The sequence below is a fragment of the Pongo pygmaeus genome, chromosome 10 (genome assembly GCF_028885625.2).
Source record: "Pongo pygmaeus isolate AG05252 chromosome 10, NHGRI_mPonPyg2-v2.0_pri, whole genome shotgun sequence".
Classification (NCBI taxonomy): Eukaryota; Metazoa; Chordata; class Mammalia; order Primates; family Hominidae; genus Pongo; species Pongo pygmaeus.
The window spans coordinates 130,919,997-130,942,552 of NC_072383.2; the positions used below are offsets into that span (position 1 = coordinate 130,919,997).

The 22,556-nt window shown below is 50.6% G+C and overlaps 1 protein-coding gene across 14 annotated transcripts in view; it reads left to right on the forward strand.

Moving 5' to 3' along the window:
- Positions 1-22,556, forward strand: part of EP400 (E1A binding protein p400) — a 131,261-nt gene that overhangs the window by 83,122 nt on the left and 25,583 nt on the right. For all 14 annotated transcript variants that reach the window (XM_054444816.1, XM_063646839.1, XM_063646843.1 and 11 more), the window contains 13 exons: positions 3,699-3,810; positions 3,971-4,114; positions 9,335-9,493; positions 9,677-9,760; positions 10,208-10,342; positions 10,701-10,745; positions 10,830-10,983; positions 11,350-11,591; positions 11,750-11,923; positions 19,301-19,437; positions 19,577-19,633; positions 21,772-21,850; positions 21,968-22,222. In XM_054444816.1, coding sequence (XP_054300791.1) covers positions 3,699-3,810; positions 3,971-4,114; positions 9,335-9,493; positions 9,677-9,760; positions 10,208-10,342; positions 10,701-10,745; positions 10,830-10,983; positions 11,350-11,591; positions 11,750-11,923; positions 19,301-19,437; positions 19,577-19,633; positions 21,772-21,850; positions 21,968-22,222 — 1,777 coding nt within the window. The remainder of the gene's footprint in view (positions 1-3,698; positions 3,811-3,970; positions 4,115-9,334; positions 9,494-9,676; positions 9,761-10,207; positions 10,343-10,700; positions 10,746-10,829; positions 10,984-11,349; positions 11,592-11,749; positions 11,924-19,300; positions 19,438-19,576; positions 19,634-21,771; positions 21,851-21,967; positions 22,223-22,556) is intronic.

Below are 22,556 nucleotides of genomic sequence, written 5' to 3' on the forward strand. Positions count from 1 at the left end.
TCAGCCCGCCTTAGCCTCCCAAAGTGCTGGGATTACAGGTGTGAGTCACTGCACCTGGCCAACCAATTTGTTTTTTAACAAGGTGGTTGGTGACATAGTAATTCAAATGCTGTATTTAAATTGTTTTATTATTATTTTTCTTGCTATAAATGCATTACATGTTCCTCGAGGAAAAAAAGGAGAGCCTGTAAAGAAAAACAAGGATCCTATAGAGGCAGTAATTATTAACGTTTAGCTGCACATCTTTCCAGACATGTTTCTACTTCTTGAAGAAGGCTCACGCTATGTCTTATTTTGTAAACTTTTTTTTTCTTTTAACAGTACGTTATACATACATTTCCATGGTGATGAATATAAGTTTGGTGCATGGTTTATGTTGAATGGATAAGGGCTTAGTGTGGAATCCATTCTGCATTGTTGGCTCTTTAGCAATTACTAGCTGGAAATTGGAAAAGTATTTTATTCTCAGTATCAGTGAAGTCTCAGGCATGGCCTTAGCGGTGCAGGAACAGGACATCTGAAGTGAGGCATGAGGTGGCCTTGAAGGATGCAGGATGAGCTGTGCCAAGTGTGAAGACACACTTTGTTCTTGAGTGGGTAGACATCATTCATGAACATGTGAAGTTTCTCCAAAGTAATACTAAAATTTAATATATTTTTGTGAAAACGCTCCTCATGGGTGTGAAGGTTGCATGCGTGCACACACACGGTTGGGTAAGGTGGTGCCAGTGTGCTTGCAGTGTGGACATCCTGATGAAGGCCGCCATCATGATGCTCAGTGTTGCGGGTGGGAGTGTGCCCCACTATGAGCCATGGGAGCCCCCAGACTACATAAGGGTGCTGTTGGTGTCGGGGCAGATAGCCCAGCACCCATGGGGATTTCGCATGTTACAAAGGTTGGCTGTTGCAGTAACTGGAGGGCTTTTCTGTCATGAATGTGCTGCACACCTTGTGCTCCACGAGTGAGAGGAGGGGCTTGGAGTGCTGCTCCCACGCCTGACCATAGCGGAGTCCAGAGGGATGAAGGACTTGAATGTTTTCGGTGGAGCAGCAGTGTTAGAACACTCTTGAAGAGACAGTACCTGTGGCCGAGAGCTGGAAGGAACCGCCTGACCCACACAGACCCCGAAGTCAGGGGAGACAGGCACACAGCTGCAGTGAGACAGGAAGCCAAGCGTTGTACAGATACGGTGAGCCCAGTGGACAGGCGGGTGATAGAACAGGGAGATTTGCCATTCTCAGTGCAAGTAAAGGGTTAAATAGCTCTTAAAAATTGAGAAGATACATAAAGACCCCCCCTTACTTTTAAAAAGGAAGGGCCTGTGAATATGAACAGTCCATCCCAATTGGCCAGAAAGTATGAGAGGCTGCTCCAGCTCACTGGTCTGGAGAAGGAAGGACCAGTTTAATGCACGATGAGATCTCTCTTCTCATGCCCTGGACAGGTGAGATCCTAAGGGAACAAGCCTGCTCAGCCTGGCACTAGAAAAGGGGACGTCCTCATGTTGATGGGGACGTGGGATTGTTATCTAAGGATGTGTGTCACAGCTTTGTCACACGGCACAAAGGGGCACAGCCATCCCACGGTGTTGAGCAGCCAGGTGGAAAATGAGCTCATGGCGAGGCATTTCTGTAATACACTGCTTAAGGAGGACAGCAAAATGCAGAGAAGTAGGAAGTAAGGTGGACATTTTCCCCACACGGTTGTGCATGAAGTGATGGCACATGGAACATCATGGAAGGACACACTCAGGTTCACACACAGAGCATCGTGGAACGACACACCCAGGTTCACACGGAACGTCGTGGAAGGACACACACAGTTACACACGGAACGTCTTGGAAGCACACGACCAGGTCACACGGAACGTCGTGGAAGTACACAACCAGGTTCACATGGAACGTCGTGGAAGGACACACCCAGGTTCACACGGAACATCTTGGAAGCACACAACCAGGTTCACACGGAACGTCTTGGAAGCACACAACCAGGTTCACACGGAACGTCGTGGAAGCACACAACCAGGTTCACACGGAACGTCGTGGAAGGACACACCCAGGTTCACACGGAACGTCTTGGAAGCACACAACCAGGTTCACACGGAACGTCGTGGAAGTACACAACTAGGTTCACACGGAACGTCGTGGAAGGACACACCCAGGTTCACACGGAACGTCTTGGAAGCGCACACCCAGGTTCACACGGAACGTCGCGGAAGCGCACACCCAGGTTCACACGGAACGTCGCGGAAGGGCACACCCAGTTTCACACGGAACGTCTTGGAAGCACCCAACCAGGTTCACACGGAACGTCGTGGAAGGACACACACAGGTTCACACGGAACGTCGTGGAAGCACGCACCCAGGTTCACACGGAACGTCGTGGAAGCACGCACCCAGGTTCACACGGAACGTCGTGGAAGCACGCACCCAGGTTCACACGGAACGTCGTGGAAGCACGCACCCAGGTTCACACGGAACGTCGTGGAAGCACGCACCCAGGTTCACACTGACGTGGCTGCTGGGGTGGGGGGCAGGAGAGGCAGGCCACCCTCCCTGAAGCAGCCATGAAATACGCCTGTTAGGAAAAATGTGCCCGCGGAAGTGCACACTCACACACGTGCAGCGGCACCTTCTTGTGAACTAATGTGGGTGGAAATGCCATCCCCACTTTTTTTAGTGGTTCTCAAGATGATTGGAATCCAGGCGATTTTTGTTTTGTTTTGTTTCTTATGCTTTTATGTAATCAAATAATTTACAATGAGCGTGTAGTAATATAATCAAGAAAGAGTAGATTTTCATTTAAAGGCCAGGAAAGTCTTCCCAGGTGGTGGTTTGCTGTTTATGAAGTTGTCCGTCCACTATTTCCCTTTATTACGTATTTAGTTCCGTTGTTTGTGTCTGGGTTCACGTCTTCACTTTCCGTCCTGTTCCCTATGATTGTTTCTCTTTAATATTTAGGATCCTTTTAATTGAGAATTTTCTGAAAAAAAATTTGTTTTCATCTCTGTGAAAATCATGCTGTTAAAGTTGTTTAATGTGAGCTTTTTTGGGGTTTAGCATTTAGCATTTTACAGGCAGATGAGCCTCATGGGAAGGCAGTAGACTGCAAGGTCTGTTCTGTGTCCCCAGTGATGCAATCTTAAGGAAGCCATGTGTCCCTGCACTGGGGGTCCATGTGTCCAGTGGGGTCACATCTACAACTCACAGTCTTAATTGAACACCTATTGTGGGTCTGGTAGTGTACCGGGGTTAGAAAGATGAAAACGTCCATAATTACATGAGAATGAGATGTCTCATGAGTATTAACAAGCAAGTCTGTGAAGTGATCAGTTCTGCCTGTTGGGCTCAGTGAAAGCTTCAGAGAAGATAGATGCTGGAGGTACATCTGGAAGGACCGGGTGGGACATTTCCAGGTTGAGACTGGTGGGAGAAAAACGGGATGGCAGGTGGAAGGATGAGGTGGGACAGCGAAGAGTCTTCCAGAGGGGCCTCCTGTCAGCAATCTGGGAGGCGGGAGAGCTAAGATTGGAGGGGCTGGCTGAGAGCGGCCTTTGGCGCCCCACGAAGGCGTGTTCTGAGTAGGGGTAGCTGGAGGAGGGACGTAGATTCATTGATCACCATCTGCATCCTGTGCCCGCCTGTTGTCACTGTGTTTCCTGGTGACTGATTTAGTATCTTATGTCTTTTGTTTGCAGGCTTGTGAGTGGCAATTCCATTGAAGAGAAATTGTTGAAAAATGGAACTAAAGATCTGATCCGAGAAGTGGCTGCTCAGGGAAATGACTACTCCATGGCTTTCTTAACTCAGGTACTCCTTATTCAATGAGAGTCCTTGAGGTGAGACCCGCTGTGTGGCGCGTGGAATCGCATGGTGTTAGTGCACACTAGCGAGGGGCTTAGGTCTCCAGCTCAGGTCAGATGCACACTTGGACCTTATACTGGGGAGTAACACACATCTCTGTGTTCAGCGAACCATCCAGGAGCTGTTTGAAGTTTATTCTCCCATGGATGATGCTGGCTTCCCGGTCAAAGCTGAGGAGTTTGTGGTGCTTTCTCAGGAACCTTCTGTCACGGAAACGATTGCACCCAAAATTGCAAGACCTTTCATAGAGGTAAGAATACATTGAATCTGGCTGGAGAGTTGCACGGTGGGAGCCGGCGGAACACCTGCACCCTCCCCCAGGGCTCTGAGTGCTCAGTCCCCACTCTTCCCTGGCCTGAAGCCCTCTTCCCATCCCTGCTTTTGGAGCCTCCCCACTCCCTTCTCTCTGTCATGGGGATTTTGAACTGTAAATACAAGTGAGGGGAATGGTGGCAAAGGTCGCGGACCACAGGCCTGTTACTGAAGCAGTCGCTGCCATCTTCATCTGCACTTTGCCACAGTCTCAGCTCCTTCCCCTCCCCATGGAAATCTATCCCTGCCGCCTCTGGAGGCTCTGCGGGCAGTGCCCCTGCTCCCCTCCAGCTGCCGGCACCGCCCCTGCTCCCCTCCAGCTGGCTGTGTTGGCTTCTCCCTGAGCAGTGTAGCCATGAGCCTGCACTCAGGTGCTGAGTGTAAGGTGCTGGTTGATTGCAAAGACTGAGTATAAGAAAGAACACAGACTATCACATTTGATACTTTTGAGTGTTGACTATGTTGAAGTGATAATATTTTGACTATTGGGTTATGTCAATATTTTACTGTTTCGGCATGGGTACTAGAAGATAGAGGGCATGTTTGGGTCCTTTGATTTTTCCTTTTTGGGGGTGCTGCTATGTAGACACGTCACAGACCCGTCACGGGGCCGCTGTTCCCTCCCTGTCCCCATGGCTTGCCCATCAAAGCCCTGCAGCCCCACGTCCTGGAGATGGAGGCCTTCAGCTGCCTTTGTTGTCTGAGTCCCCTCCTCCTTCATGTGGCCCTGCCACTCCTCCAGAACTTCTTGTGGGGTCCCCGTTTCTGTGCCTCTTACCTTGGAAGGATTTGGTATCCCTGTGCATCTTTCTTTCTGCCCTGTTTGACTGCAGCGCATGACTGCATGGGCTTTTACTGTATGTTTTTTCTTTTCTGTGAAAGCGTTAAAGACCAGACCAGGCACACTACACAGCCCCTCAGCACTTGTCCGCCGACACCCGAGATTGAGCCTCCCAGCCTCATGGTGTCAGCCCCCTCCTTGCCTGTGCTCAGCTTGTTCTTACCAACTCTGGTGCTGTCTCCTCTTCCATTTCTAAACATTACTCAGTTACTGAATAAGTAAGAAATACTTGGGGTATGACTCTCTCAGTCTGTGTTGCTGTAAAGGAATACCTGAGACTGGGTGATTTATTTTAAAAAGGGGTTTATTTCGCTGGTGATTCTGATGGCAGCAGAGTTCAGGATTGAGCATCTGTCTGGTGAGGGCCTCAGACGGCTTCCACGGTGGTGGAAGGGGAGGGGGAGCTGCATGTGCAGGCCACGGAGCGAGAGAGGGAGCAAGGGGCAGGCAGTAGGCTCCCTTTAATAGACTGGCCGTCACAGAACGAACAGGGTGAGACCCACTCCCCCAGCCCCAGAGCGTGTCTATTCCTGAGGGATCCACCCGTGACCCAAACCTTTGAGAATTTATAATGAAAAGCCAGTCTCCTGCCCTGCCCCCACCCCGCCACCACCCCGTTTCTCACATTTCTTCTAGAGATTGCCTGTGTATCATTTCCTTTGCACAGAAATACCTTACAGATGGTTACATATCAGGAGGTATGGATCAACCTCATTGTGTTTTAAGGAGGTAATACATGCATGAGATTGAAAAAGAAAAACAATACAAAAGCATAGCTGGGGCCAGGTGTGGCGGCTCAGGCCTGTAATCCCAGTACTTTGGGAAGCCGAGGCTGGAGGATGGCTTGAGGCCGGGAGTTCAAGACTGGCTTGGGCATCATAGTGGGACCCCATCTCTACAAGAAGAATTTTGAAAACTAGGAGTGTGGTGGTGAGCACCTGTAGTCCCAGCTACTGGGGTGGCTGAGGTGGGAGGATCACTTAAGCCCAGGAGATTGAGGCTGCTGTGAGCTATGATCATGCCACTGCACTCCAACCTGGGTGACAGAGTGAGACCCTGTCTCAAAGATAAAATATGCAAAGGACCTGACTCTGCATGTCTCAGAGGGAAATATGTGAGTGGCAGATGTGTAGATGAAATAACGTCCAGCATCACTAATCATCAGGAAAATCAAATAAAAACCACATGAGGTACCAACTGGTAACCTGTTAGGATGACTGTCATCAAAATGCAAAAGATAGCGAGTGTTGGCAAGGACACGGAGGAAAGGGGCCCGTTGCACTCTGTCCCTGGAAACATCATTGGCACAGCCACTATGGGAGACGGCAGGGAGGTTCCTCAAAAATGTGGAAATAGAGCTCCCACATGATCCAGCAATCCCACTGCTGGGTGTATATCCAAAGAGTTGAAATTAGTGTGTAGGAGAAGCATGTGCATCCTTGTGTTCATCGCAGCACTGTCCCAGCAGCCAGGACACGGAATCAACCCAAGTGTCCATCAGAAGTCCGGGGATTTTCCATATTGGCTTTGTTGTTTCCCAGCAGCATAGTATTTCAACACACACATTCTTTTGAAACATACTTGTTGATTGTCTTACTGTGTGTCAGGCACTGTTCTAAGCAGTGGGGATACAGGATCAAAAAAAGACAAAAATTTCATGAAGCTTTTATTCGAGTAAGGAGAGAGGCAGAAACCAAACCTAGTGAGTAAAGCATGTAATTTATTCACATGAGAAGTTCTGAAGTGCTGAATCCAGGGGAGAATGTTGTGGTCACCACAGCAGACAGGTTAGTGTGGCGGAGGGGGTAGGGAGGGTGTGACCAGGTGAGGCCTGACTGTAGGGAGCCCTTGGAAGGCTTTGAGTCAAGCTGTGACACGGGGTCTGGCATGACCTAAGAGAGTCGCTCTGACTCCTTTGTTGAGACTCAGTTGTAGCAAGGCAAGGGGGATCCTGGGGAACAGTTAAGAGTCCCAGAGCAGTAACACTGGTGAGCAAGGCTGGTGAAGACAGCTGGGGGACATGTGGGGGCAGCACGGGGGTCTTTGGAGGGTAGAGCCAGCAGGACTTGCTGCAGTGGGGGTGTGAGGAGGATGGCTGCTCCTCACTGGCTTGACCGGCCCCTGGGGACAGAGAGGTAGGTTAGCCTTGGCCTTTTGCCAGCAGAGACAGATCCACGTTAGCGTGCTGTACTCGTACCTGCTGCATGGGACTGTGGCTATAGGATTCTTCTTTCATTGGCAACGGTCATCAGAGGACTTGTGCCTGAAAAATGGTTTTAAGAAAAGTCCTTGTTGACATGCAAAAACATTCAGCAAGTGTACACATCACAAAGATTCCAGCTGGAGAAATGTTCAGTCAGTAGAAGCACCTAGTAGCCAGCATCTGGTGGAGGAGGAGGATGCGGCGGGCTCCTCAGAAGGCCTGTCCCCCAGCAGTGCTGCCTCTTGCAAATTCTGACAGCACCGCCTGCTTCTGCACTTTCCATACATGGAGACTTTTCCTTCGGGTCTGCCTTCTTGTTGTGCGTAGCAGTCTGTAACTCATTCTCATTGCTGTCTAGAGTTCTGTCTGAATATACCACAGTTTATCAGATCTGCAGCTTGTGGACGTGATGGAGTGGTTAATTTGAATTGTGCTCCTGTGGATATTTGTATCCTTGTCTTTTGGTAAGCACGTATGTGCAATTCCGGCTGCTTATGTTTGACTTGAGGAGATGCTGTGGCTGTGCCGGGGCTGCTCCTGCAGTGGGCTGTTGTGGGTGGTGGAGGCGGAACTGCTGCTCCTTTCACTGTGGCTGCAGGGCAGGATGTGGGATAGTCTCATTGTGGTTTAATTTGTGGTTTTGCTGTTGACTGATGAGTTTGAGTGCCTCTTCATATATTTACTGGCAGTTTGAGTACTTTTTAAAGAAATGCCAAGGCTTTTCCCAATTTTTTTTTTAATTGGGTTTTCTCTATTTCTTTTTCTTTTTTCTTTTTTTTTTAAGATGGAGTCCCACTCATCGTCCAGGCTGCAGTGCAGTGGTGCGATCTCAGCTCACTGCAACCTCCACCTCCCAGGTCGATGTGATTCTCCAGCTCAGCTTCCCAAGTAGCTGGGATTACAGGTGCATGCCACCATGCCTGGCTAATTTTTATATTTTTAATAGAGACGGGGGTTTCTCCATGTTGGCCAGGCTGGTCTTGAACCTCTGACCTCAGGTGATCTGCCCACCTTGGCCTCCCAAGGTGCTGTGATTATAGGCATGAGCCACCGTGCCCGGCCAGTTGTCTCTGTTTCTTAATGACTTGTTGGAGTTCTTTGTGTATCCCGGATAAAAGGCTTTTGTTTGATACACATGACATATCTTTCCCATTCTGTGGTTTGCCTTTTTAAATGCTGTGTATTGATGAGCAGAAGTTCTGAGTTCTAACACCATCCAGGGCCCACATCTGCTGTCTTTATAGTGGGTGCTTTTTGTGCTCTGCTGAGGAGATTCTCTGCCCACCTGAAGGTCATCAAGCATCCTCCTCTATTTTCTTGTACATGTTGCATTGTTTTATGTTTGCTATTTAGGTGCACCACCTATCTGGCAATAAGTTCTGTGTATAGTGTCGAAGTAGTGTTATATAACTTTGTGGGTTTTGCCAGATTGCCCTGGAAACAGATTGTACCAGTTTTTAATTTGTATCTTCTAACTAAAAACCGTACCTCCATGTCAGATGTCTTTTGCCCACATCTGCTGGTAACTATAGATGTGTGTTCCTAGCTGTTTTGGCAGATGAACGGTGGCATCTCCTCACTCTAACTTGCGTGTCTTGCACTGTGATAAAGCTGTCTTGTATGTTTATAGTCATCCATGCTACATTTCGCGGTGGACTTGCTCCAGCTGCCATAACGTTGGGCTGTCCGTCTGCTGTCTGTTTCCTGGACAGCAGCGTCTGTCCTGCTGTGTCTATCAGGAGCTGTGGGCAGTGGTGTGCATTGGGTCTGAGATGGAGCCTCCTTGGGCTTTTCTTGTTCTCCAAGCTTCCCTGGCCCTGGGTGCCCTGGCACGCTTTACCTGCGTCAGTGCTCAGCTCTTCCATGGGGCCTGCCTGTCCAACTCGATAGTAAGGTTAGCAAGGCTCAGGAGGTTTCCCACTCATTTTCTGTATCCCTAAGTGCTTTATCATTTTCACCTGTAAGAGGACCTCAGGGAAGGAGTGGATTACCTTTGTGGAGAGTGGGTGATTATAGTGGAGGCATCTCCATTAACTTTACATGGGATAGCTCTTTTTCAAACTACCCTCATTTAAAAAGTCTGTCAAGGCAATCTAAACAAAGACTTTCCTCAGGCCCTCAAGAGTATTGAGTATCTGGAGGAGGATGCCCAGAAGTCTGCAGAGGAGGGGGTGCTGGGACCACACACTGATGCTCTGTCATCAGACTCTGAGAACATGCCGTGTGATGAAGAACCGTCCCAATTAGAGGAACTAGCTGACTTCATGGAGCAGGTTTGGGCATGTTTTCCTTTACAACTACATATTTTAAAAATTTGACGCTTCTATAAAATATTTATTGTTTACTGCGAGAAAAATCACTTTTTTGATTCAAATGTTGGTTAGTGGGTTGTATAAGGAACTTGACTTTTATTAACTTGCTATTAACCCTATTCAAAAAATATACTTTTGGAACAGCTTACACCAATTGAAAAATATGCTTTAAATTACCTGGAATTATTCCATACTTCCATTGAGCAAGAAAAAGAGAGAAACAGTGAGGTAAGAGAATCAACTTTTGGTCAGTGAAAAAAATTGCAATATTTTCAGAGTTAAGTTTGATTTGAAGTAAATGTGACTTCATTAAATTAAAGTCACAAAAGCCAAAACCCACAAGTTTGGAAATGAACTTAAAATGAAGAGAGTCTCGAGAAGCCCGTAGGGACCGTGGAGCTTGTTCACCCCCGCCTAGGGACCATGGGGCTTATTCTCCACTCGTAGGGACCATGGAGCTTGTTCTACCCCCATAGGGACCGTGGGGCTTGTTCTCCCCTCGATGTCTTTGATTTGATTTGCAGCAGGCTGCTGCTTGTGGGGGTGATGCGTTGCGGAGCAGTGTGTGTAGAGAACATGTGGCTCTGAGACAACAGGGAGACCTGGAGCAGGGACTCAGGGGCTGCTCTGAGCTGCACTCCTGATGCTGAAAGTTCTTGCTGCTCTCCCCGTCAGGACGGAGTGATGACTGCAGTGAGGGCGTGGGAGTTCTGGAACCTGAAGGCCCTGCAGGAAAGGGAGGCTCGGCTGCGGCTGGAGCAGGAGGAGGCAGAGCTCCTGACCTACACGCGAGAGGATGCCTACAGCATGGTACCCGTCCCGGGGCCCTCCTGCCCTCTTGCCCCCCTGCTGAGGGGCACTTGTTCAGCCATGTTTGGCTTGTTCAAAGTCTGTGTACATTGACATGAGAAAATGCCTAGGAATTTTTACTTGTCATATCAAAACAACCTCACTTATGTTCTAAAAACACAATTTTCTTAAAAATTGACACTTGGAGATTGTCAGTTAGATATTGACCAGCTCTGATTAAAACATTTATAAGTCTTATAAATAGTCATGTTGATCAGACTTATTTGGAAGACTTAATGAGTATGAAGGTACATGATTTGTGGCTTATAACATGACACTGAGACTTGGTGGAAGTTAGAGCTTGCCGTGTTCCCTACAGGAGTATGTCTACGAAGATGTCGATGGGCAGACAGAAGTCATGCCGGTGAGTGCTGCCCTCTCCCTTTGTGTCTGTGTGGGCAGCTTCCTGTGAGTTCCACATCTCATGGGCCTTCCCTTCTCCATGCAGCTCTGGACCCCGCCCACCCCACCGCAGGACGACAGCGACATCTACCTCGACTCGGTCATGTGTCTCATGTATGAAGCCACTCCCATCCCAGAGGCTAAGCTGCCCCCTGTGTACGTGAGGAAGGAGCGGAAGCGACACAAAACAGACCCCTCAGGTGCGCATCCCGAGGGCGTCACATGACCTGGGGGGGGCCCTGGCCTTCAGAGTCCCTGCATGTCAGCCAAATTCTGCTGTCTCCCTGTCTGCTGTCTGCCTGTCTGCTGCAGGGCGAGCGATCACACGCCCGTCCGCTGCCTCTCAGGCCATGTGCACAGGTTCTGTTGTTTCCAGTGAGGAAACCTTCGTGTTTCGTTCTAATTGACCTTGAAGGCCCGAGAGCAGGTCTGTCTTTGGCAGGTGCTTTCTGTGGCCTCTTTGCCCAGGCATATCCAGACTTGCCTGACCTGTTTCCTTTGTCTTTTGCCTGCCAATGTGGAATCTCCTGGTTTACTCTCTTGCTGAAGACTGCCTCTCTGTTCAGCTGCAGGCAGAAAGAAGAAGCAGCGTCATGGGGAGGCGGTCGTCCCTCCTCGGTCCCTGTTTGACCGAGCAACCCCAGGCCTCCTGAAAATTCGCAGAGAGGGCAAAGAGCAGAAGAAGAATATTCTGCTGAAGCAGCAGGTGCCGTTCGCCAAGCCCCTGCCAACTTTTGCCAAGCCCACAGCCGAGCCTGGTCAAGACAACCCCGAGTGGCTCATCAGTGAGGACTGGGCGCTGCTGCAGGTAGGTGGGCGTGGTCTTTGTGCCAGCGGCCATGTGCGGTCATTTTTCTTCCCCACGTCCCGCTCACTGTGATCACTTTGCAGGGAGTCTTTGGCAAGAGGGAAGACCTTCTGACTTAGAGTGTATTCACCTGTTTTACCTGAAACCTTGTTCTCTAGGCTGTAAAGCAGTTACTGGAGCTGCCTTTGAACCTTACAATCGTGTCACCTGCTCACACACCTAACTGGGATCTTGTCAGTGATGTCGTTAACTCCTGTAGCCGAATCTACCGCTCTTCCAAACAGTGCCGGAATCGCTACGAGAATGTCATCATTCCACGAGAGGAGGGGAAGGTAAGCACGGTCTCGTTTGTCCTCCAAGGAGAACACAGGCAGGTGTGGTGTCGGTGGCCTGCAGTTTCAGCTCCAGTCCTGCTCTTCACTGACTGGGCTCCTTCATCCCTGTGGGTCTGCGTTGAAGTCCATCTCCTCGGTGGACCCAGCGAGGTCAGGTGTCTGCACTGTGCCTCACCTATGGCATGAGCAGTGATGGAGGAGTTCACGTGCTTGTGCTTGTTGGGATCATGTTTGGTGTTGGCAGCAGGCCTCGTACCTGATGTTTTATCTGATACCAACATTTGCACTGCCATTGTCATTTCTAAGAGTGAGGGTGTCATCTGAATACTTGGCCATATATATATACATTTTCTTTTTTTCTTTTTTTTTTTATATTATATCATATTTATTTGGGAATGGGCATTGCAATGGGAATACACATGCCATAGTAAACGTGCATATTCAGGGAGGTAAAGGAAAATAAAGATTTTTAAAGGATAAAAGAGGGGGATTACATAATTGTTTTGAATCAATTATCCTTGGCTACAAGGATCAGTAACACTAGTGGCACCAGTCCCAAGTTGGACAGGCAGTTGCTGGCAGATGTCCTCACAAAAGTATTTTTTTGTGTAAGTTTGCGATGGCCTTTGTAAAAGATTGTGGTTTTTGCAGATTCTTTTCTAATAGTTCTCGTTATCAGGCATTTGTGCATGAGAACCTTCCCCAGCTCCATTTGTGAGAATTTTTAACACAAGTGATTCAATTTTGATTCTTTTATTTATTTTTTTTTTGATACAGAGTCTCACTCTGTAACCCAGGCTGGAGTGCAGTGGTGTGATCTCGGCTCACCGCAACCGCCGCCTCCCAGGCTCAAGCAATTCTTCCGCCTCAGCCCCCCGAGTAGCTGGGACCACAGGCAGGCGCCATCACGACCAGCTAATCTTTTGTATTTTTAGTAGAGACAGGGTTTCACCATGTTAGCCAGGATGGTCTCGATCTCCTGACCTCGTGATCTGCCCGCCTCGGCCTCCCAAAGTGCTGGGACTACAGGCGTGAGCCACCACGCCCGGCCTCAATTTTGATTCTTTTTTTTTTTTTTTTTAAATTAAGTATTTATTGATCATTCTTGGGTGTTTCTCGGGAGGGGGATGTGGCAGGGTCATAGGATAATAGTGGGGAGAAGGTCAGCAGATAAACACATGAACAAAGGTCTCTGGTTTTCCTAGGCAGAGGTCCCTGCGGCCTTCCGCAGTGTTTGTGTCCCTGGGTACTCGAGATTAGGGAGTGGTGATGACTCTTAAAGAGCATGCTGCCTTCAAGCATCTGTTTAACAAAGCACATCTTGCACCGCCCTTAATCCATTTAACTCTGAGTTGACACAGCACATGTTTCAGAGAGCACGGGGCTGGGGGCAAGGCCATAGATCAACAGCATCCCAAGGCAGAAGAATTTTTCCTAGTCAGAACAAAATGGAGTCTCCTATGCCCACCTCTTTCTACACAGACACAGCAACAATCTGATCTCTCCTTCCTTTCCCCACACCTCCCCCTCTTCTTTTCAACAAAACCGCCATCGTCCTCATGGCCCGCTCCCGATGGTTGCTGTCTCTTCAGAGCTGTTGGGTACACCTCCCAGACAGGGCGGCCGGGCAGAGGCGCTCACTTCCCAGACAGGGTGGCCGGGCAGAGACGCTCCTCACTTCCTCCCAGACGGGGCAGCCGGGCAGAGACGCTCCTCACTTCCTCCCAGACGGGGTGGCAGCCGGGCAGAGGCGCTCCTCACCTCCCAGACGGGGCGGCCAGGCAGAGGCGCTCCTCACCTCCCAGACGGGGCAGCCGGGCAGAGGTGCTCCTCACATCCCAGACGGGGCGGCCCGGCAGAGGTCCTCCTCGCTTCCCAGACGGGGCGGCCGGGCAGAGGCGCTCCTCACCTCCCAGAAGATGGGCAGCCGGGCAGAGGCGCTCCTTACTTCCCAGACGGGGTGGCCGGGCAGAGGCATTCCTCACTTCCCAGAGAGGGTGGCCGGGCAGAGGCGCTCCTCACTTCCCAGACGGGGCGGCCAGGTAGAGGCGCTCCTCACTTCCCAGAGAGGGTGGCCGGGCAGAGGCACTCCTCACTTCCCAGAGAGGGTGGCCGGGCAGAGGCGCTCCTCACTTCCCAGACGGGGCGGCCGGGCAGAGGCACTCCTCACTTCCTGCCAGACGGGGTGGCGGCCAGGCAGAGGCGCTCCTCACCTCCCAGACGGGGCGGCCGGGCAGAGGTGCTCCTCATCTCCCAGACGGGGCGGCCGGGCAGAGGGGCTCCTCACTTCCTCCCAGACGGGGTGGCAGCCGGGCAGAGGCGCTCCTCACCTCCCAGACAGGGTGGCCGGGCAGAGGCGCTCCTTACTTCCCAGACGTTGGGCGGCCGGGCAGAGGCGCTCCTCATCTCCCAGACGGGGCGGCCGGGCAGAGGCACTCCTCACTGTCCAGACGGGGCGGCTGGATAGAGGCGCTCCTCACTTCCCAGACGGGGCGGCCGGGCAGAGGCGCTCCTCACTTCCTCCCAGACGGGGCGGCGGCTGGGCAGAGGCGCTCCTCACCTCCCAGACAGGGCGGCCGGGCAGAGGTGCCCCTCACCTCCCAGAAGGGGCGACCGGGCAGAGGCGCTCCTCACATCCCAGACGATGGGCGGCCGGGCAGAGACGCTCCTCACTTCCTATATGGGATGGCGGCCAGGCAGAGGCGCTGCTCACTTCCCAGACGGGGCGGCCGGGCAGAGGGGCTCCTCACATCCCAGACGATGGGCGGCCAGGCAGAGACGCTCCTCACTTCCTAGATGGGGTGGCGGTGGGGCAGAGGCTGTAATCTTAGCCTTTAGGAGGCCAAGGCAGGCGGCTGGGAGGTGGAGGTTGCAGCGAGCCGAGATCACGCCACTGCACTCCAGCCTGAGCAACGAGTGAGCGAGACTCCGTCTGCAATCCCAGCACCTCGGGAGGCCGAGGCGGGCAGATCACTCGAGGCCAGGAGCTGGAGACCAGCCCGGTCAACATGGCAAAACCCCGTCTCCACCAAAAATACAAAAACCAGTCAGGCGTGGCGGCGCGCGCTTGCAATCCCAGGCACTCGGCAGGCCGAGGCAGGAGAATCACAGGATCCCGAGGCAGGGAGGTTGCAGCAAGCCGAGATCACGGCAGTACAGTCGAGCTTTGGCAACAGAGGGAGACCGAAAAAAAGAAGGAGAGGGAGACCGAAGAAAGGGGAGAGAAGGAGAGGGAGACCGAAGAAAGGGGAGAGGGGGAGGGGGAGGGGGAGGGGGAGAGCTACATTTTCAAGAAGGTTTTGGATGAATGAAAAGACCTCTCGCTGGGTTTTGATCATGGTGTACTTAAATGAGGGTGTCATCAAAACACTTGGTCATATATAGACACATTTTCAAGAAGGTTTTGAGTGAATGAAAAGATAAGCTGATAAGCTGTCTCGCTTTGTTTTGATCATGGCGTACTTAAAGAAAAGTCTGTTACTGGTACCTCTGCTATTCGGTACCAAAAGACTGGCTGGCTCCATTGGTTTGACAAGCGTAATATTCTCTGTTTCAGGGTTAACTATAAGTATTGCAAATGTTTGTTTACATATAGTATAGTCAAATCATTGGTCTTTCATTTAAGAAGTCAGCTGTGTGGTTTGTAGCTTGACCCCCGAAGAGTCCAGGCAGCTGGTCAGTAACATGCAGGCGTGCATGCTGTGTGCCTTCCCTCGAGCTGAGTCATCCCTCTCTGTTCTGCATCTGGCTTTCTTCAGGCAGCTCCTTCTTGCTGCTTGCCTGCCTTTCTCGCCTCAGGACAGTATCCAGAGCCCCCACACCAACAACGTCTGCACATGCTCTGCTGTGCCCACGTTGCCGGTGTCCACACCCATTGGGAGATGTGCTGCCTGACTTCCAGGGCACGTGCCATGCTGGCATGTGGGGACCACCGCCTTTCAGTTCACCTCATGGAGCCCATCCAAACAGGAGCTGTGGGCACGTCTTCTTGCATGGGACAGGGTGGGACAGATATAGTAGAGGCAGGCATCCAGTACTTTTATTATATTTACTTTTGTTTCTAATTTGTGAGAATTACATTTTCTCCGTAGTAGCCAGATCCATCCTCAGGATATGAACGTCACACTTAATTTATTTCTGTACCCGCTCTTTCAGTTATCTCTCTTTTCATTTTTCTAAAAACACTTGTCTCAAAATAAAGCATTTGTTTGTTTTTTTGTTGAACGTAGAAAAGCAAGTTTTCTTCATAATACCACTTTGTGGTCCCTTCACCAATAAGACTTCCTGGAATCTTGCATTAATTAGGTTTTCTGTGTTTTGGAAGCATTTATAATAATAGCCATTACCTTATTATGGAAAAAAAGTAAAGCTAAAATTTTGTATCGGGGGAACCTGCCCCCAGTAGTCACGTAGGTTCTTTTCTATTTTCCCTAAGTGTTGGCCGGTCTGAGAAGTAAAGGGGCAGAGTACAAAAAAGAGAAATTTTAAAGCTGGGTGTCTGGGGTAGACATCACATGTCGGCAGGTTCCATGATGCCCCCTGAGCAGTAAAACCAGCAAGTTTTTATGAGTGATTTCAAAAAGGGAGGGAGTGTGTGAATAGGGTGTGGGTCACAGAGAGCACATGCTTCACAAGGTAATAGAATATCACAAGGTAAATGGAGGCAGGGCGAGATCACAGGACTACAGGACCGGGTGAAATTAGAATTGTTAATGAAGTTTCGGGCAGGCATTGTCATTGATAACATCTTATCAGGAAACAGGGTTTGAGAGCAGACAACCGGTCTGACCAAAATTTATTAGGCAGGAATTTCCTCATCCTGATAAGCCTGGGAGCTCTACAGGAGACTGGGGCTTATTTCATCCCTACAGCTGCAACCGTAAAAGACAGCTGCCCCCAAAGCGGCCATTTTAGAGGCCTACCCTCAGGGACGCATTCTCTTTCTCAGGGACGCATTCTCTTTCTCAGGGATGTTCCTTGCTGAGAAAAAGAATTCAGTGAATTCAGCGATATTTCTCCCATTTGCTTTTGAAAGAAGAGAAATATGGCTCTGTTCCGCCTGGCTCACCGGCAGTCAGTTTAAGGTTATCTCTCTTGTTGCCTGAACATTGCTGTTATCCTGTTCTTTTTTCAAGGTGCCCAGATTTCATATTGTTCAAACACACATGCTCTACAAACAATTTGTGAAGTTAACGAAATCATCACAGGGTCCTGAGGCAACATACATCCTCCTCAGTTTACGAAGATGACAGGATTAAGAGATTAAAGTAAAGACAGGCATAGGAAATCACAAGAGTATTGACTGGGGAAGTGATAAGTGTCCATGAAATCTTCACAATTTATGTTCAGAGATTGCAGTAAAGACAGGTGTAAGAAATTATAAAAGTATTAATTTGGGGAACTAATAAATGTCCATGAAATCTTCACAATCCACATTCTTCTGCCATGGCTTCGGCCAGTCCCTCCGTTCGGGGTCCCTGACTTCCTGCAACAATATTGTCTTCTTTTATAGCTGATTTATTAAGCTAATCCAAAGAAAAAGGCAAAAATATTTGTAAAGTTTGAGGGTGATGTTCTTTTTTTTTTTTAGACGGGAATTTCACTGTTGTCACCTATGTTGGAGTGCAGTGGCACGATCTCGGCTCACTGCAACCTCTGCCTCTCAGGTTCAAGTGATTCTCCTGCCTCAGCCTCCCAAGTAGCTGGGATTACAGGTGCATGCCACCATGCCCGGCTAATTTTTGTATTTTTAGTAGAGACGTGTCCTCTACTGCTAGAGGAATGCCCTAAATTTCACCAGGTTGGCCAGGCTAGTCTCGAACTCCTGACCTCAGATAATCTACCCACCTCGGCCTCCCAAAGTGTTAGCTAGGATTACAGGCATGAACCACCACCCCCGGCTGTGGGTGATGTTCTGAATAAGTTGGAGCACTTTGTTAAGAGCCTGTGCACAGAAGCTTAGAGTAAGATTCAGTCTTAATGTGTATTTTAGGAATCAACAGAAACCTGAGACCTAGAATTTTCTCCAGGGCCTCTCATTCTGTACGTAGAGGACATGCCTCTTTGCATTAGAGGACCCCATGGTGACTTGCCGAGCCCCCTAAAGGACATCCTGAGCCTCCATGACCCTCACTCCCTGTGGAAGCCCATGATAGTGACAGTGGTCGGATGTGTGCGTGAGTGGGACAGCCCCACCTCTCAAAGCCTGCGGGGCTCCGGCAAGCCATGCGGGGCGGGGTATTCATGCCTGGTTAGAGCCTGCATAGGAGTTCCGTTACCAGACACACGGTCTTTCCATCTCTGGCTTGGCTCAGGTGAGCCATCCAGCGTCATGTGTGATAGGCCTGATATTACTCTTATGCACCCCTTCTGCCTGCTTCCCTTTGCTTACTCTTAGGATAGTAGATGGGAGGAGAATGCTTCCCTGTATGGTACAGTGTTCCGGAAGCAGATTGCTGTGGCGTTGCATGTTGGTTTCTAGTTCTGGTTGTCCTTGGTGTTGCCTTCAGAATTTAAGGCATTCCTCTAGCAGTGGAGGACACGTGTGCACACAGACATGTATGCATGTACCTGCACAGACACACCTGTACCTGGGCCTGTGTTGCTGTGTCATGTGAGAGTCTTGGTTTTCGCCTTGGCACACTCTCTTTGACCAGAGTTTAGAGGAGCATGGGGGAAGAGCCCTGGGCGAGGAAGGAGGTGCTTGAGCCCTGGTCTTGACTTGTCACTACCTCTGTGACCTTGCACAGACAGCATTCCTGGGACAGCTGTTCACTTCACAGGATAAGGAGTTGCTTTAAAATTCTGCAGGATTCTAAGATGTCTTGGGAGCAAATAGCTCACAATTGAGTGGCCCATTGTTTAGCTGTGCGATTTATGAAGGAAAAACTGCCAGCCATAAGCACTGCTAGAGACCCCCAAGAGTGTACTTTGAGACACTGTTGGGCATGCGCCAGCCTCACTGTCCACCGTGGGCAGACGACAGTGGTGTCCATGGCAGTCTGCGCTGCCCCTTGATGTTAGCGGGTGAAGGCTCACAGCCTGTTCCACACAGTCACCTGCCATGTGACCTCGGGCACTTTGCACACTGTTTTGCTCCCTCTCCCTCTTTGGGTGATTATGGGGCTTACATGAGAGAACACCTGGAAAGGGTTAGCGTGGACTGGGGAGTGTCACAGCAGTCGGCCACGACAGCCACTTAATGCCGCTGCTGTTGGGTTATGCCTGAACTTGGAAAGAAGGCCAAGGAAAAGGAAGTTTGTGTTCAGCCATGGGGAGTTTAGCCTCAGATTCCCACCCAGTGAGCCCTGTGTCCCGCGCAGCCGTCTGTCCATGCTGCCTTATTCGGATGCACTCTCGTCAATTTCGTTGCAGAGTAAAAACAACCGTCCTCTCCGTACGAGCCAGATCTATGCCCAGGATGAGAACGCCACACACACCCAGCTGTACACGAGCCACTTTGACTTAATGAAAATGACTGCTGGCAAGAGGAGCCCCCCAATCAAACCTCTGTATGTTTCCTGAGTGTTCATTTTATGTTAATTATGACTGAGTAGATTGCGTGAAGCTTGGTTTTGATGTGTTTTTAACATACCCTTCTTCAGATATTTCCTTTATTTAATAATTGCTGTCTCGCTGTCTATACTTCAGGCTTGGCATGAATCCCTTTCAGAAGAACCCCAAGCACGCGTCTGTGTTGGCAGAAAGGTATTTCTCTATTCGTGACACATTTGTTACTGTTTGGAAGGATTTCATTCCAGTGTCATCTGAGTTCAGTGAGTTCAGCAAATCGTTGTGCACTTAGCATGTTCAGGCATCAGCTGGACGTGGCGGTGCACAGAACCTGTAGGAGAGAGGTGTTTCTCCTGCCGTGGGCTGGGGTATGCATGGGACGGCCCCTGCCCTGTCTCTGTGTTACAGGGATCGTCCTTGCTGGCCCTCAGTGGGGAAAGACGCTGACAGACATGATGAGTGTGCCAGGGCCATGTGGCCAACCACAAGGGGCTTTCTTCCTCGCACCCCACCTCTCAGGCACTGATTTTGTTCGCCATATCTTAAGAACACATCACATTTAGGGGTGTGTGTACTTGCCCTGAAGTTATACAGGGGAAAAAGAGGAATGGATGAATGGATGGGTAGAGAAGTGGGTAGATGCAAGAAAGTAAATGGGGTAACGGATGGTGGAACCCTAGTGTGGAACCTTACTGCCAGGCACATGGGTGTCTGCAGCGTTTCTGACTGTCGGACTCTTCCCATAAAATGTTGGAAAGGAGGTCTGCTGGGATGAAATGATGTGCATCTGGTTTAGTCACTGTTGTCTGTAGGGTCCAGCCCTACAGGGTCGGTGGGTTTCTCCCCGTGTGTGGAGACGAGAGAGCATAGAAATAAAGACACAAGACAAAGAAATAAAAGACAGCTGGGCCTGGGGGACCACTATTACCAAGACGTGGAGACCAGTAGTGGCCCCGAATGTCAGGCTGCACTGATATTTATTGGATACAAGACAAGACGAGACTCGCTTTCCCGGTCCGCTAAGTAGTGGGTGTTTTTCCTTGACAGTGAGGCTACCGCTAGACCACGGTCCGGTTGGCAATAGGCGTCTTCCCAGATGCTGGTGTTACCGCTAGACCGAGGAGCCCTCTGGTGGCCCTGTCCGGGCATAACAGAAGGCTCGCACTCTTGTCTTCTGGTCACACCTCACTATGTCCCCTCAGCTCCTATCTCTGTACGGCCTGGCTTTTCCTCGGTTATGATTATAGGGCGAGGATTATTATAATATTGGAATAAAGAGTAATTGCTACCAACTAATGATTAATGATATTCATAGATAATCATAGCTAAGATCTATATCTGGTATAACTTCTTGTTTTGTATTTTATTATACTGGAACAGCTCATGTCCTCGGTCTCTTGCCTCGGCACCTGGGTGGCTTGCCGCCTGCAGTTGTCACACAGTGGCGGATTTGGGAGGCTTGCTCGTTCTGTGGCCCCCTTTCCACACAGTGGTGCAGTGATCCTTGTCAGAGGGAGCTGGCTCAGGGCCCATCTCCGCAAACCCCCAGGACTCCCTACTGCCCATGCTCTGAGTCGCCTGGCCCTGGCTTTCAGCCACTTGGTGCTCCCTGAGTGTGCTGGCAGCCGCGCCCCAGCCCTTCACTTAACTGCCCTTGTGAGATGTTTTCGGAGCGCACTGTTGAGAGTTGCAGCCCTGCCCTGCTGTTTTCCTTCATGGCAGTCAGTACGCCTTCAGACCCGCTGCACATTTTACCTGTTTGTTGTCTGACGTGAGTGCTGTGATCGTTGGGACTCTAGTGTCTGGGAGCACAGACCAGTCATTTGATTTATGTTGTCGATTAAATGAAGAGTTAATTCACCCTACTAATATTTATGGACCTTGGACCTGCTGCAGGCCTGCACGGCATGGAGCCTGGGCATTCTCGAGGGAGCGAGACAGGCACAGTCCCGCCCTCCCTTTACCTCCCTGGAGATGAACTCGAGGGCGTGCTCACAGAAGGAACAGACAGAGATTTTCCCGAGTACAGTGCAGACACATGAGGCGGGCTGTGCGTTTGGGGGCTGCCACCAGTATGCTGGGGATGTGTTCAGAGATACTTTTCCCGGAGAATGGGAGAGCTCAGCCTCAAGGAAGAGGACTCAGCGCCAGGCCGAGGACAAGGTCCAGGTGGCTGGATCTCCTGCAGGGCACCTTGGGCACCTTGCTTTACGCCCTCGTCTCTTGGGCTGGAGCTGCCCCAGCACCTGGCAGCATGGCGTTTCTAGGGTACTTGGTCCTTGTCTATCTTAAAACTTGCCTGTATGTTTTTAACCTTTGCATCCGTCTTTCAGTGGAATCAACTATGACAAGCCGCTGCCTCCCATCCAGGTGGCATCTCTCCGTGCAGAGCGAATCGCAAAAGAGAAAAAGGTCAGCGCCCTGGGCTCTTCTGCTTGAGTGGGAAAACGTGGTGACTGTGACTTCACCCAGAGGGTGTGCAGGCCGGGTCCGCCCTCCAGTGGCTCCTCTTCCTTTCTGGTCCCTCAGGCTCTGGCTGATCAGCAGAAGGCACAGCAGCCAGCCGTGGCCCAGCCGCCCCCGCCCCAGCCGCAGCCTCCACCAGCCCCGCAGCAGCCACCGCCACCGCTGCCACAGCCACAGGCAGCGGGCAGCCAGCCGCCAGCAGGGCCACCAGCTGTCCAGCCCCAACCCCAGCCGCAGCCCCAGACCCAGCCGCAGCCTGTGCAGGCCCCAGCGAAGGCGCAGCCTGCAATCACGACGGGGGGCAGTGCGGCCGTGCTGGTGAGCAGGGGCCTCCTCTCGGGCTTCCCCTCCACGGGAAGTCACCCACACCCGCCCTTGATTCAAGTGCTTTCTGTTGAAACAAAGACTTGTTGCCAGTTCTAGCACATTTCCAGCCTGTAGACGTTCTTTTGAAGAAATAGGAAAAGGCTTAGTCTCACCCCAGAGGAATTGTGTGTTTTCACCTGGATTCTGCCATTTCTCTCCTCCAGGGCTTTTGTGGGCTTTGTGGCTTTATTGGATTTGGCAGGTAGAGGCAGCTCCTTTTAGTGGAGGTGGTTGGGAAGTTTGTAATTGCCTGGGTTTTGTAAAACATACCTGTGACGCATTCACT